Below are 12942 nucleotides of genomic sequence, written 5' to 3'. Positions count from 1 at the left end.
ATGTTCCTTACCAAAATAAAAATGACGAACAATTCATGTATTAACCAATAAATAACCAGAAGTTGTCGGTGGTCGCACTGATAACTATAATGGGCTCGGTCAACTCATTAATGGGGTGACCATAATCGCGTATACCAATGCAAAACCTATGCATCATGCGCTCCTTCATGCCGCCCATTGACCTTCCCCTTGTCTCTTTTTCACGCTGCTGGCGGCTCCAGTCACGTCCGTACGTGATGATGAAGCAGAACAAGAACCTGACGGGTAACGACCGCTTCGACGGCTTCTGTATCGACCTCCTTCGCACCATTGCCGACTTGCTGGGCTTCAACTACGAGCTCTACCTGGTGCCCGACAAGAAGTTCGGCGTCGAGAACACCACCACGGGCGAGTGGAACGGCATGGTGCGGGAGATCATCGACAAGAACGCCGATCTGGCCGTAGCGCCCATGACCATCAACTACGCGCGCGAGTCCGTTATCGATTTCACCAAGCCCTTCATGAACCTCGGCATCGGCATCCTCTTCATGCTGCCCTCGGGCATGCCCGTCAAGCTATTCTCGTTCATGAGTCCGCTGGACGTGGACATCTGGCTGTACGTGCTGGCAGCCTACATGCTCGTCTCCTTCACCATGTTCATCGTAGCGCGGTTCAGCCCCTACGAGTGGCGCACGCCACACCCGTGCGTACGGGACGCCGGCGTCATGGAGAACCAGTTCAGCCTGGGCAACAGCTTCTGGTTCACCATCGTAACCCTCATGCACCAGGGCTGCGACCTCAACCCCAAGGCTACGTCGACGCGCATCGTGGGAACCATCTGGTGGTTCTTCACTCTCATCCTTATCTCGTCGTACACGGCCAACCTGGCCGCCTTCCTGACCGTCGAGCGCATGATCACCCCCATCGAGAGCGTCGAGGACCTGGCCGAGCAAAGCAAGATCTCCTACGGAACCCTGGACTCGGGATCCACCATGACCTTCTTCAGGGTGGGTACTGCACGGCGTTTTGAGCTATTCAAATGCTGTTTTATAATTTTTCAACGCTACAGGTCTTGTTATTACGTAGACGACCAGGAGAATGCCAGTAATGCGACAAAAGGGGCTAGTTGGTTCATGTTGGATTGGTGATGCGCTTACGATAGGGAGACGTTACAAATTACACAAGACTCAGTGTTAACAGGACGAGTGCTCGTCCTGTGTCCTGTGTAATTTGTGACGTCTCCCTACCGTAAGCGCATCACCAAACCGACCAGGAGAATGGACGTTAGGGTGGATACTGCCCGGCGTTTTGAGCTATTTCAGTACTGTTTTATTATCATTTTGAACGGTACCGGTCTTTTTGAGACGCAGACGAGCAGGAGAATTAACGATGTCTACAAACACTGGTAGTGATGTCCCAGTTTCTCAGTGGAGGCGTGACCAAATGAATGCCGCTTATGAGATGGCTGCGTGTGGATCGAGGAGAGGCAGAAAACTGGCCGTTCAGGTTACACGAGAAGACACGTCACGCGGTGTAGTTAAAGCAGTAAGAGCAGTGAAACAGGCCAAGGCGAATCACAAGAGTTTATAGGAACAGCCTTTGTACTACTGTAATAAGCCACTAGCCTGAAGGGTTTGAGAAACACGGTACGGTGTACGCAGGAGTGACCTTTCACTTATTCTCAGCTCATGTTCATATTTAAATATAAATGACATGCAAAATCCATTGGCACACTCAATGCAAGTTACTGTACTGTGGCGCAGATTTCAAAAGAGGTGGAAAAATCTTCATTACGCAGTACCGAAGCTCTTACTTAAAATGTGCACCGCAAGTGCACACATTCTGAAAAAAAAATCTCCATCGTATCGTTATGGTAGCATCTCTCAATGTGAGAGCTATGGCTGGTTGGGACCCCCGATAGTAAAGATACCCTAAAGGAAAGAAGAAGGTAGCTGTATATGGACATTGGTGTCGAGATGATAAGATTTAACACGCGCGGTGAGGTTATAAAATTAGGGCCCAAAGTTATCCGCAAATCGTTCTTATGTTGCCCATTAATGAAGATATGTAAACACTTAGGAGACACTGGCAGAAGAGCACGTGGACGCCATGGAAGAATTTTAATGGGTGCGTTAGGGTAAAAGTAACAAAAACATGCAATTCATTTTCACAAAGAAATAAGTAATTTGTTCTGTTTCTCTTGAAATTGTGTTCACTGTCCTAAAGTAACCTTCAGCTATTCCTGTTGTCTTGCACTAGCTGGGCAAAAACTAGATACGCTGTATAAAGCGAACGTAATAACGTTATCCTGTTCGTCATTTTAATCTCGCAGGATTCCAAGATCGAGACTTATCAGAAGATGTGGCGATTCATGGAGAACCGTCCCGGAGTGTTTGTCAGCTCCTACGAGGATGGAGTACAGCGAGTACTGCAGGGCAACTACGCCTTCCTCATGGAGTCGACCATGCTCGACTTCATGGTTCAGCGCGATTGCAACCTCACCCAAGTTGGTGGACTGCTGGATTCCAAGGGATACGGCATTGCCACCCCCATGGGTCTGTATGCCGATTTTACTTCTAGGCCCACATCGTTATTCTTTGCTCGATGTAAGCTAACGATTCAGAAGCGTCTTCAGTATAACTATGTTCTTACTCGGATATGTGAATATATAGCCATCTGCATGCATGCATGGTCACAAGTGAAAGCATGAACTTTATTCAGTCGCTGGATGATTGAAATCACCTCATTGTCCAACACAATCGCACCGCGCACCTTCAAAGCGCGGAGAACTCCGGAGGCAAAAGCGTTCATGATGTTTCATGGTACAGTCGAACCCGCATATAATGGATTATTGTGTATATCGAACAGTTGTAAAATCTCCTTGAATATATTTTCAGCATATGAAATATTTTGTATAACTGATTGCCTACATAGAGAACTCTCTTGTGATTCCCTTCAGATTACATGTATCTGGTTTCGACTATAGTATGAATGTTCTATTTGGAATTTGAAATTGCGGTCAAACTTGAATCTTCCATCATCTACTTACCATGCTTTTTATGTAGTGTCGAACATCACTGACTCAAGATACTAAACGGTGGTTGAACAAAGGCTGTCTCCGAAGCCACCATGACTTATCGCGGCAAATACTCTTGTCGAAAAGCTGGCTTTTTAGACAGCCCTCTTTCGAACACCAGTGACCTCTTCACAAGTTGGCATGCTACCGTGAACCTCTTATTTGTTTGGACCACTGGCCTATGGGCTACATACCATGATCGTCGATTATGGCTGTGACGCATTCCGTATCTCTATTTAGTAAATTATTTTTAGTGCCACGAGCAACGAGTGACACTCTTGCTTCTCTCTCAAGCACTTCCGGTCTAGCACTTACTTCTGGTTTCCGAATATTCAGAAACAGTCTTCTAAAATATAAAACTTGTACGAAATGGATAGTTCTGGTTCAAGTGAAGCGTTATATTGGATACATATGTTATGGGAGCATAAGATTCCTAAGATAAGAGCCAATTAACTGTAAGGTTAATTAATGAAAATTAATTGAATGAGTTCATAGAAAGAGCAGATGGTTTTCTTGTGAGCAGCTGAGATCGTTGCGGCACCTGGCGGAACAGATCTCAGCCACGCTCTTCTTTCTACATGGCCTCTGTGATGCGCTTCGGCAGCGCGACGAAACACAAAGTAAACCCAAAAATACTCCAGGGCACGCGAACACCGACGTCCGAGTACAACTACCAGACACCTAAGTGAAGGATTAGGGTTGCCTTCATTCTTTAACGATGGAGCTGTTTAAGCTTTTCGTTTTTCCTTTTCGCGTGACTAGAAAACTAAGCTGCGTGTAGCGCAATAACGCCGCCGGCGCGCACTCTCCTCGTCCTCTTCTTCACCTTAGGATTGGCTAAAATAAAGACAGCTTGCTCTTGGCAACGTACAGTCGGGATCATAAGTTTGGAGACCACGCGATCTCGTGGCAGTGTGCATGCGCGCTCCGCCTCACGGCTCGTTGCCTGCTGTCGAGAGTCTCGGAGTGCGCATGCGCAGGGATTCTATCTCACTGGCGGCCTGTTGCTCGCTTGCTGCACGCCGGCTCGCGGGCCGATTATCGGAATTAGCAATCGCTGCCGCCAGTAGTGCTGACGGCACAGCAGCCACGGCCCAACCCCGGCCTTCTCGCGACAAATGGAAGTGCCTCCCAGCAAGGGCGCTTGGGACGACTGCCGAGCAGGCAACAGCCGCGTTAGATGGAGCGCTTTTATAGTTGTTGCTATATGCGCTCTCCGAGATCTGTTTGTCACTGTCCGAGATCTCTTTAATAGATTGCAGATATGGCGTTGTGGTAGGCCCTCGAGAAATAACCCTACTATTCGCTTTCTTTCTTCGACCGGCGCTCGTGGCGACACGCTTGCCGACGACTAACCGGCAATACGCGAAATTCATTGTATACCTTTTGCTGTATAAAACTTTTGAAAGAGCGCGTTTGTTCGCCAAGAGGGAGACGCGATGACACAGTGAAAATACATGAACATAGTCGAGCGAACGGCTACCGCTTTTTCGATGGGGAAATTCTGCCAGCGATAGCGATCTGCGCCGGAAACGTTTCAATTTTATGCAGTTCGGAAAGAGCGCCGAGATCGAACCAAGGAGTTCCAGGCTACCGCGCCTCGGCCTGCTTCGTGATGAAGCGCTATATTGGTAGCGGCAGCTACAAATTCTGATATTCTGCCCGAGCGCCGGCGCGCAGCAAGCAGGCCAGCGAGATAGAATGACCGCGCACGCGCACTCCAAGACTCCCAACAGCAGGCAAAAAGCCATTAGACGGCGTGCGCATGCACACTACCATGCGATCGCGTAGTCTCCAAACTTATGATCGCGAATGTACACTGGAGGAATGAGGACAGTTATAGTATATTTTCTGTATCGTCTAGTAACTTGGCGGATAATAAGGTCTGCGGCCAGCACACCCATTAAGGTTGACGCGATGGATGCGCAATGTAGGCATTTCTTCAAAGCGTGTGCCTTATGAAGAAAACAAGAAGAAAAGAAAACAGATAAACGGAAGAGAAAGGAGCGAGAGAAACAGACAGGAACAGTGAGGACCTTGCTAATTAAGACCATGCTACATAAGACCTTGCTAACAAGACCTAGTTAAGACTATGCTATTTAAGGTCTTTATTATAATCTAGGCAGGCCACAAGCTCCGCTGTTAGTCTAGCCTTGCACCATTAGTGCAAGCTCTCCACATTTTTTGCTACTGTCATCTGTATTTTACTTGACTGAGCTGTGACCGTGTGCCGTGGAACACGAGCGAACAAGAGAGCGAATTAACTCACGAGCTGGGCCTGTCGTTCCAGGCTCACCCTGGCGAGACAAAATCTCTCTGGCCATCCTGGACCTCCAGGAGAAAGGCGTCATCCAGATGCTGTACAACAAGTGGTGGAAAAGCCCTGGTCTTACCTGCAACCGAGACGACAAGAACAAGGAGGGCAAGGCCAACGCGCTGGGCCTGGCCAACATTGGCGGTGTCTTCGTAGTGCTCCTCTGCGGGCTCGCCGTCGCCATCCTCACCGCTATCATGGAGTTCTGCATCAACTCTCGCAAACACGCTCAAACGGACAGGGTATGGTCATTTTATATCCATTTTGTCTAGGCTAAGCCATAGGCCGGCAAAATTACGTGGAGTTAACTCAGACTCACTCAGGAGATATACTTGGACTCAGACTCACTAAATTTTACTCAACCGATCTCCCTCGGACTCACTAAAACTTTTCTCAACTGGACTCGCTCAGACTCAAACTCACCAAAAAATTAATTACGCGGACTCACTCAGACTCTGACTCACCGCCCTATCCGAGTATGAGTGCGTCGGAGTGAGTCGACTCATGAGTGACTTTGCCGACCTATGGGCTAAGCGGATTTGTGACGCTCACGCCGTATACGTGAAATTCAAATCGCCACTTGTTGTCGCACATTTAAACAGTCAGAACAACACGCCTGATTTTACGCTTTCAATACTGAAGAAACAGTTATACTGTTGGAGAGCGTGTGCATTTCGTATTCACACTTAACTCAGCCTAATAACGCTTATTTTCTCGTGTAATGTTCAGGTTCGCTACACAAAACCATTAAATCGGCCGTTAAATGAAGCATTAAACACGTTTAACAACTATTTATAACTGGATACAGCGTCTGCCGCGTGCGGTAATCGCCATGTTTGTGTCACTAAGAGCCTAGCCTTTCATATGATAAGAAAGTGTACTTTTCTTCGCGATATCAATGCTCCGGTCGGTATCTATTAGGATTGAGTTTTTTCCCCAGCTGAATAAAAAAAGTGGTTGGTTGTATTTATTTGTCACGCGCAATGAGAAATTATTTTCTAAAGGTACCGCATTTGCCATTTTTATAACAGTACGCCTTCCTTATTTGGATTCTGTGAGTGTGTAGCTTTCATTAATGAAAAGGACACCTCTTCTGTATGCAACAGCTTTTCAAGTAAAGCACCAATCTGGCAACGTGAAAGCTGAACCATACCGGAAGAATCGTTTTGTGAATGACGTAAAGAAAGGGCTACGCTGCAATGCATCGCCTTCATCTGATAGAATACGTTGCACAATAACCACACGTGATGTTCCAAATTGTTCCCTGGAAATGATCCCAAATTATTTGAACCTGTTTGCACTCCCTTTTCTGAGAAGAAATCTGTATGAATACCCACAGCAAAATATCATTTGCATGCGGCTGCACGAAACATGTGACGCTGGCATGCTTTTTCTTTATTACATACAAAGGGCAATTTATTATGAAGTGAATAATAGTGCCAAGCACATCCATGCCCTGTCCCAAATTATGTGCTGCACGCTTCTTTACTTTCTTGCTTGCGTTTCGCTAGGGCCACGGAGCAAGATATGCAGGACTGCCGACTCACGCCGTGCTTAAAGCATCAGCCCACTTTCCCCTAATTAGAAGCGATACTAGTCACACTTTCCCAATATTTCGCCCTACACACAGCCTCCCCTGGGTTCCACCTTCCGCATGCTCTCCTATGTTTTGCGGCGCAAGATGCGCATGTGCTCTTCCGTTTTTTTTTTTTTTGCGAAAATCAAGCTGCTTATCCATATTTTAACACTGGCGCTGGTCATAGCCATAACTTGTAGAACTAACGTAGAGGACAGAGGACACGTTTCTAGGTGTCATTTCCCGCCTCCTACCAGTACATTAAACGGTATCAGTGTTTATTACATTTAGCGTTGATGATGTCACATTGACACGCATAGAAATATTAAGCACCATCTGTGCAAATTGTTGCAACTTTAGCACCGTAGCAGCTAAGAAGCGAGAAGCAAGGTGAGAACTACAGAAATGGCTATATTAAAGGCGATAAGTATACAAAACAGGGCAGAACTGTGGTCAAGGGCTGTTGTTACGAAGGCCGAGAGTGCCCTCCTCCAACTCTTCCTCCGTGTTCCCGGCCGCGCGAGCGCACTGCCAGGTCATAACGGGACGCCCTTCTGGCGCGCAGAACTTGCTATTCTGTTCCACGCAGCAATCGCTCTGCTCGGAGATGGCCGAAGAGCTGCGGTTCGCCGTGCGCTGCCGGGCGTCGCGCCAGCGACCGGCTCTGCGTCGCCAGTGCTCCAAGTGCCTGCCAACCACGGCCGCCAACACGTACGTGCCGAGTGCCATGGACCTGCACGCGCAGGAGAACGGCATCATGCAGATGCTGGAGATGCGCAAGTCGCCGCTGCACTTCGACTGCACCGACTCCTAGCACAGGGCCGCGGAGGGGGCCCACCACCAGTGCGGCGGCGCTGGTGGCGGCGGCGGTGGCGGCAGCAGCTTGGCCTCCTCCTCGAACTACGACGTGCCGCAGCTGTGCTACCTGGGCGCGCGCCCGTCGACGAGTTTGCACTCGGCCTCGACGTCCACAATCCAGCAGCCGGACTTCGGCGGTGGCCGCTGCCCGATACACCACCCCGCGGCGGCGCCCAGGCCTTCGCCGTCTTGAGGACGACGGAAGGTGGCGGCGACGACGGCGAGCGCGGGCGGAGGGCGACGTCGCCACCGCCGACGTCACCGCGACGACGTCTCTCCTCGCTCGCCGTGCCGCCACCGGCGCTGGTGAACGCCAGCGGAGCGGTCTAGTCACAATACGTGCGTGAAACTCCTGCTCTGTTCATTTGCAACTGGCACTGGACAGTTTGCTTCTTCTCGCTGAAGTTAAACATTGCGAACATGGCCTAATGGACACCACACAAATGCTTCGAACTCGGAACACACCTCTGCGGGCAGTGTGTGTGTGCCTGCGTGCTCACAGCCAAGGCTTCGGCACCCGCCTGCAGCCTGGCTTTACAATAACAATCATCGCTGCAGTTGACAGAACCAACCTTAGTGACAATGACGCTGGCAGCTGTGGTAATGTGGTACTGTACTTGCCGTTTAGGGTGACAATGCAGTGACCCAAACGGCGCTGACACCTGCTACTACTACAGTTCTATACAGTGCGTGTTTGTTGGTCAAAACGTTTTCGTTTGAAGGGAACTGCCCCGAGGAGACTTTGCTCCTTGATAAACGTGGATGTTGAGACTGTGAAACGGAGAGTGTGCCAAAGTTGATTACGATTAAGGCATACCTTGCAGAGTTGCGTTGTTGTCAGTGCATGTGATGGTTTACATCTATGGAATGAAGGGGTGTTGCTTGTGTACAGGTCGCATGACAGGGTCTCCATTGGCAGAATTACAACGATGTTTGTTATGTGTGAAGTTGAGCGCAAAAAAGCCGACGCGCAACTACGAGTTCACAGCACGCCGGTGGCGTGACGCGCATCAATTTATCCCGATAAGTTGTTCATGTTACAATGTTACAATGTATGAATTCAGACTAAATATGTACAGTCGCGAGGAATTGAAATACGAAAAAGTTAGAACTAACTAAAACGCGTTACATCGCTTTTCGTTTCGCCGATACTCTTAATCTCGGCATGCTTTTGGTTTTCACACTTAGTGCGACGCCCAAGCAATCCTTTGAAACCGCATAATCACTGTTGCCAGACTATGCTTCCGAGTTTTCGTTTGCAGAGGCTGTTCGCTTTCATTTGTCCACGATTCTGTACTCCGTACATTTTTTCGTTGAATGCACTAAAGCATATTTCCTGGAATTCGAAATATTCAACGACCAAGCAGGAGCATCGATCTCCATCCTTTATACTAAAGCTGCCCGACTGCGCAAGGGAGATCCAAATGAGCAAGTTTTCTGTTTCTACTCGAAGCGGCCACTCGTTACAAAAACAATTAAAAAATTGGAATATTTCTCGTAAAAGTGTCATAAAACCTTTGAAACGACTTTTTTTCTTTCCCTAAAGGGCCATATGGAGATTTACTATGGAGAAAAAATACTGAATTCAAGAGATCCGAGATATTTTGCTTCGGTTTGCTCGAAGGGTGAGAAAGCGAAGTTACTGACCGTCGTCGCTTCATAATTAGCTACGATAGCTTTCCTACGTTGTTCTTTTGATGAAATACTTTGTTTCTGTTCGCCCACCTGATCGGCCATCTTGTTTGTGACTCCTAGTTTCCTGTCGGCTTTCGTGAGCATACTTGACCATCATGCTGGTTATTGCACGATACCCGCGGCCTGCATTCGCAATTTCTTACACGTTCGTGATTTCCGAGTGACGTGCAACTTTTCTGTGACTCTCTTCTTTCCTTCGTTTTTTTTTTCCTGCACCATGTATGATACTGCCTGACACTTTGTGAACGTTACCATCTTCTTGGTCACCGGACGTCATTGTACCTTCGGAACTTTTTGGAACAGTTTGATGTTTGTGTGTTTGTCGCCAGTGGTACGATTTTTGACGAGTTTGGGCTTATCGTAAGCAGTAGTTTCAGAATAAGTGCCATGGTATTGTCTTATCGCTCGCTACTTACGGGAGTGCGTATGATTGTTCGTTCTAAGCTTGAGCAAACTTATATCACACCTTTAGTCTTCACTCGTTTATATGAGCTAAATTCTGATACCGCAATGACTCTCCTACGCTTTCAGGTGATCCGAATCTAAACACTACCCCCAGCTCATCATTCTTGCATTCTTTCCAAGTGAGAAATAGACGACACCACGCAGTGTGCAGTGCAACTGACGAAAGAGGAAAACACTGTATCCGTAGACTTAGTGCATTTACTTCAAACACACCTTAAAGCTCACAACTAACAAGGCGCTCATCGGTGCCTCTTTAAAAGGCTCTGTAAGGATGTTTTAGATTGTTAGGTAGGGAACTTTAGAGCTGGTGGCCATTCTAGTAGCTGACATTCAAGCGTTCGCCATTCGTCGTATAGCGAGGAGAAAGAATTTGCCGCTTTTAAGGGCTGCAGAAGACACGAAAGGTGTTAAGCTTCAAGTTGTTAGCAAGAAAAGTGAAAGAACGTTCATTGTTCAGGAATCGGAAAGCGCAAGGTCACATTGGGCGGCTAGTTCTTCTGCGATAACGCGTTCACCTTTCAGTTGCGTGTGGAGTCTACCGTTAGGGTTCGCGCACGCAAACTTGTCGACGCGTTGCTAAGGAATATCAACGCGGTACTGCAAGAACTCAGCAACGTCGACTAATCAAGTGCGTTTCGCGCAAATGGAGCCTGTGAGAGTTATCTGATTCCCTTAGGGGCGTTGCCGTAGCCCCCTGATAATGTTATCAATTTCGAGAACGCGAATTCCGCACACCACTTGACTTTGTTAGCCTACTATTCGAGATTCATCATTGTACAGCTGTTTCGACAAAAAAAAGCGGGAAAAAGTTTGTTGTGGTCTATAGACTATTTTACGGATGGGTGTCGGCGCCGCCATATTGGGCTGTAACTTTGCCGTTTTGTATATTTAGCAACTAAACGAACAGTGCTACGGCAGGCGCAGACGCATGAGAACGGCTGGGTTGGTGCATTCGAAGTTTCTTGACCTTATTAATTCAAGTCGTGATATACACAAATAAGAAAATATTTGTTTAACAGCGCGAGATGGCGGCGCCCGTGTGTCCAATGTAAAATTGTCCATACCGCGATACCCATTCGCGTGTGTGACTGCGGTCATGCGCCTGTTATTGTGTCTCAGTCCGATTAGGTCAACTACAGCGCGTTGTTCCTGTAACGTTCGCGAGAAGTTGAATCCCTCGACAAATATCGCATTTATCGCAAGTCGAGAAACCATTTGAAATCTATACCGGAACGAAATATTATGCTCTTCTTCCCTCCACTATATGCTAGAGATACGTTTTAGCGTGATGAAGAGAGTCTTGTTGCATGACGTGAAGGTTCATCTACTGTAACACCTTGTTGGCTAGCCTCTAGTGGGCAGCTTTGCACGTGAACGGCGGTCGCGTGACAAAGGAACCGATGCTGTTGTTGAACGCCGCGCTCACTGAGCTGTACAGGACCATTTGAAAGAGATACGAAAAAAACAATCACCCATACTATTTAATATACACAATACTCTCAATGACTCACATATATATGTATATACAATACCTCTGTCACTGTTGAAGCATTCCACGCAAAGTATATGCTTTCTCTTTCTTCTCTTCTTAAGGTGTGTTTTTTTTTTAAATTAGAGACTTGATAACAAAATATGAAGTTCACATAGCCATGCGCCGTAGGAGTGTATATCACTTTCTTTTTTCTTCAAATGCGCAATACTAGACGCCTGACATATAAGGCTTAGAGTCGGCGAGTACACTTAACGCGTCTGGCAGAGATATTTTTGGCTATGGAATGGCTGTACGTAGGAAAGGGTGTTGGGCGCCTATGACTCAGAAAACACGTTCGTTTTGCTAATTGAGGAACAGTACTCATACATAAGTGTTATTTCCTAAATTATAAAAAAGAAGTTTTAACGAGCACCTCCTAGAATTAAGGTCGAACAATGCGCTTTGAAAGCTAGCAAGTAGCATCGTTGGACGGTGAGAACTGATGTAACGTTAAACGGTTTAAAAGTTTCGAGGTTCAAATCATGTACTTCTCCTTGTCTTCGATGGGTAACATTTACCTTGAAGTTCACGTTTTCTATAGATTGTTAACATTCAACTATCGCTGAGTGGTTTAGGACGATAGGTCCACTCCTAACTATTGCCGGCACTGGTTGCAGCATTGATCAAGGAAACATACTGAACGTATTTTTTCTGCCGTCTTCGCCCTCAGGGTGACCTTACTGCACGTTTCACTGCACGTTCTGGAGTGATGTGTTTGCGTGCCATGTAGTGAGGTGGTTGCATGGAAAAGCCTCTTTTTATGGTTATGGATCGCAAGCAGCACCTAGCAATGCCGAAGGAATTAAAGATGCCAGCTTTGTTTCTCTACAGTGTAGCTCATGACACTGTTCTCGCATTTCATTCGTACAGCTGCTGCGCGACAAAACTGCAACAGTTACATCACGGTCTTGCAACAAATATCGGCCGTGGACACGTCGCTAATACCTGTCACAAATATTATGCATGTTATAGATGACATTGATGAGCTGTATAATGAGCCGGGTTCAGAGGGAACAACTGTTTTGTCTCTGTCTTGAGCGAAAAATGAGTGACGGCTGAGTTATTACAGAAAGAGACATGTTGCGCAGTGATGTTGTTGCACAGTGAAGTTGCATTTCGCATTGTTTAATAACGTAACTGTTCAGTAACTCGTGGTAATAATTGACATGACCGCGTGGGGGACACGACTCCGTCTCTGTCCTGAACGAGGCGGTTATTTGGCTTATTTTAATCCACACATTCCAGTAGTCGGCATGTTTCTCTGCTCTGTCGCGAGAAACTCAACGAAAAAGAAAAAAAAACAAAAAGAAAACGCTAGATCTTTAAATATTTTACCTTCCACGTGATAGCGTTGTCCAAGTACAAGCTGTTTATTCTCTCTCGATACTGTAAAAAGCAATATCAGACGAATCTATAATGATTCCTACCTTGCAAGCTTGCTAAGAAAA

General features: G+C 47.1%; 1 protein-coding gene across 1 annotated transcript in view; it reads left to right on the top strand.

Moving 5' to 3' along the window:
• Positions 1–7896, top strand: part of LOC119396506 (glutamate receptor ionotropic, kainate 2) — a 347512-nt gene extending 339616 nt beyond the window's left edge. The window contains exons 11-14 of the mRNA XM_037663756.2: positions 222–986; positions 2312–2534; positions 5346–5611; positions 7535–7896. Coding sequence (XP_037519684.1) covers positions 222–986; positions 2312–2534; positions 5346–5611; positions 7535–7759 — 1479 coding nt within the window. The 3' untranslated portion in view covers positions 7760–7896. The remainder of the gene's footprint in view (positions 1–221; positions 987–2311; positions 2535–5345; positions 5612–7534) is intronic.
• Positions 7897–12942: the final 5046 nt, after the last annotated feature.

Source organism: Rhipicephalus sanguineus, chromosome 6, assembly GCF_013339695.2.
Source record: "Rhipicephalus sanguineus isolate Rsan-2018 chromosome 6, BIME_Rsan_1.4, whole genome shotgun sequence".
Classification (NCBI taxonomy): domain Eukaryota; kingdom Metazoa; phylum Arthropoda; class Arachnida; order Ixodida; family Ixodidae; genus Rhipicephalus; species Rhipicephalus sanguineus.
Note: the sequence above shows the minus strand (reverse complement) of the source record. Positions and strands in the feature narration are given on the sequence as shown.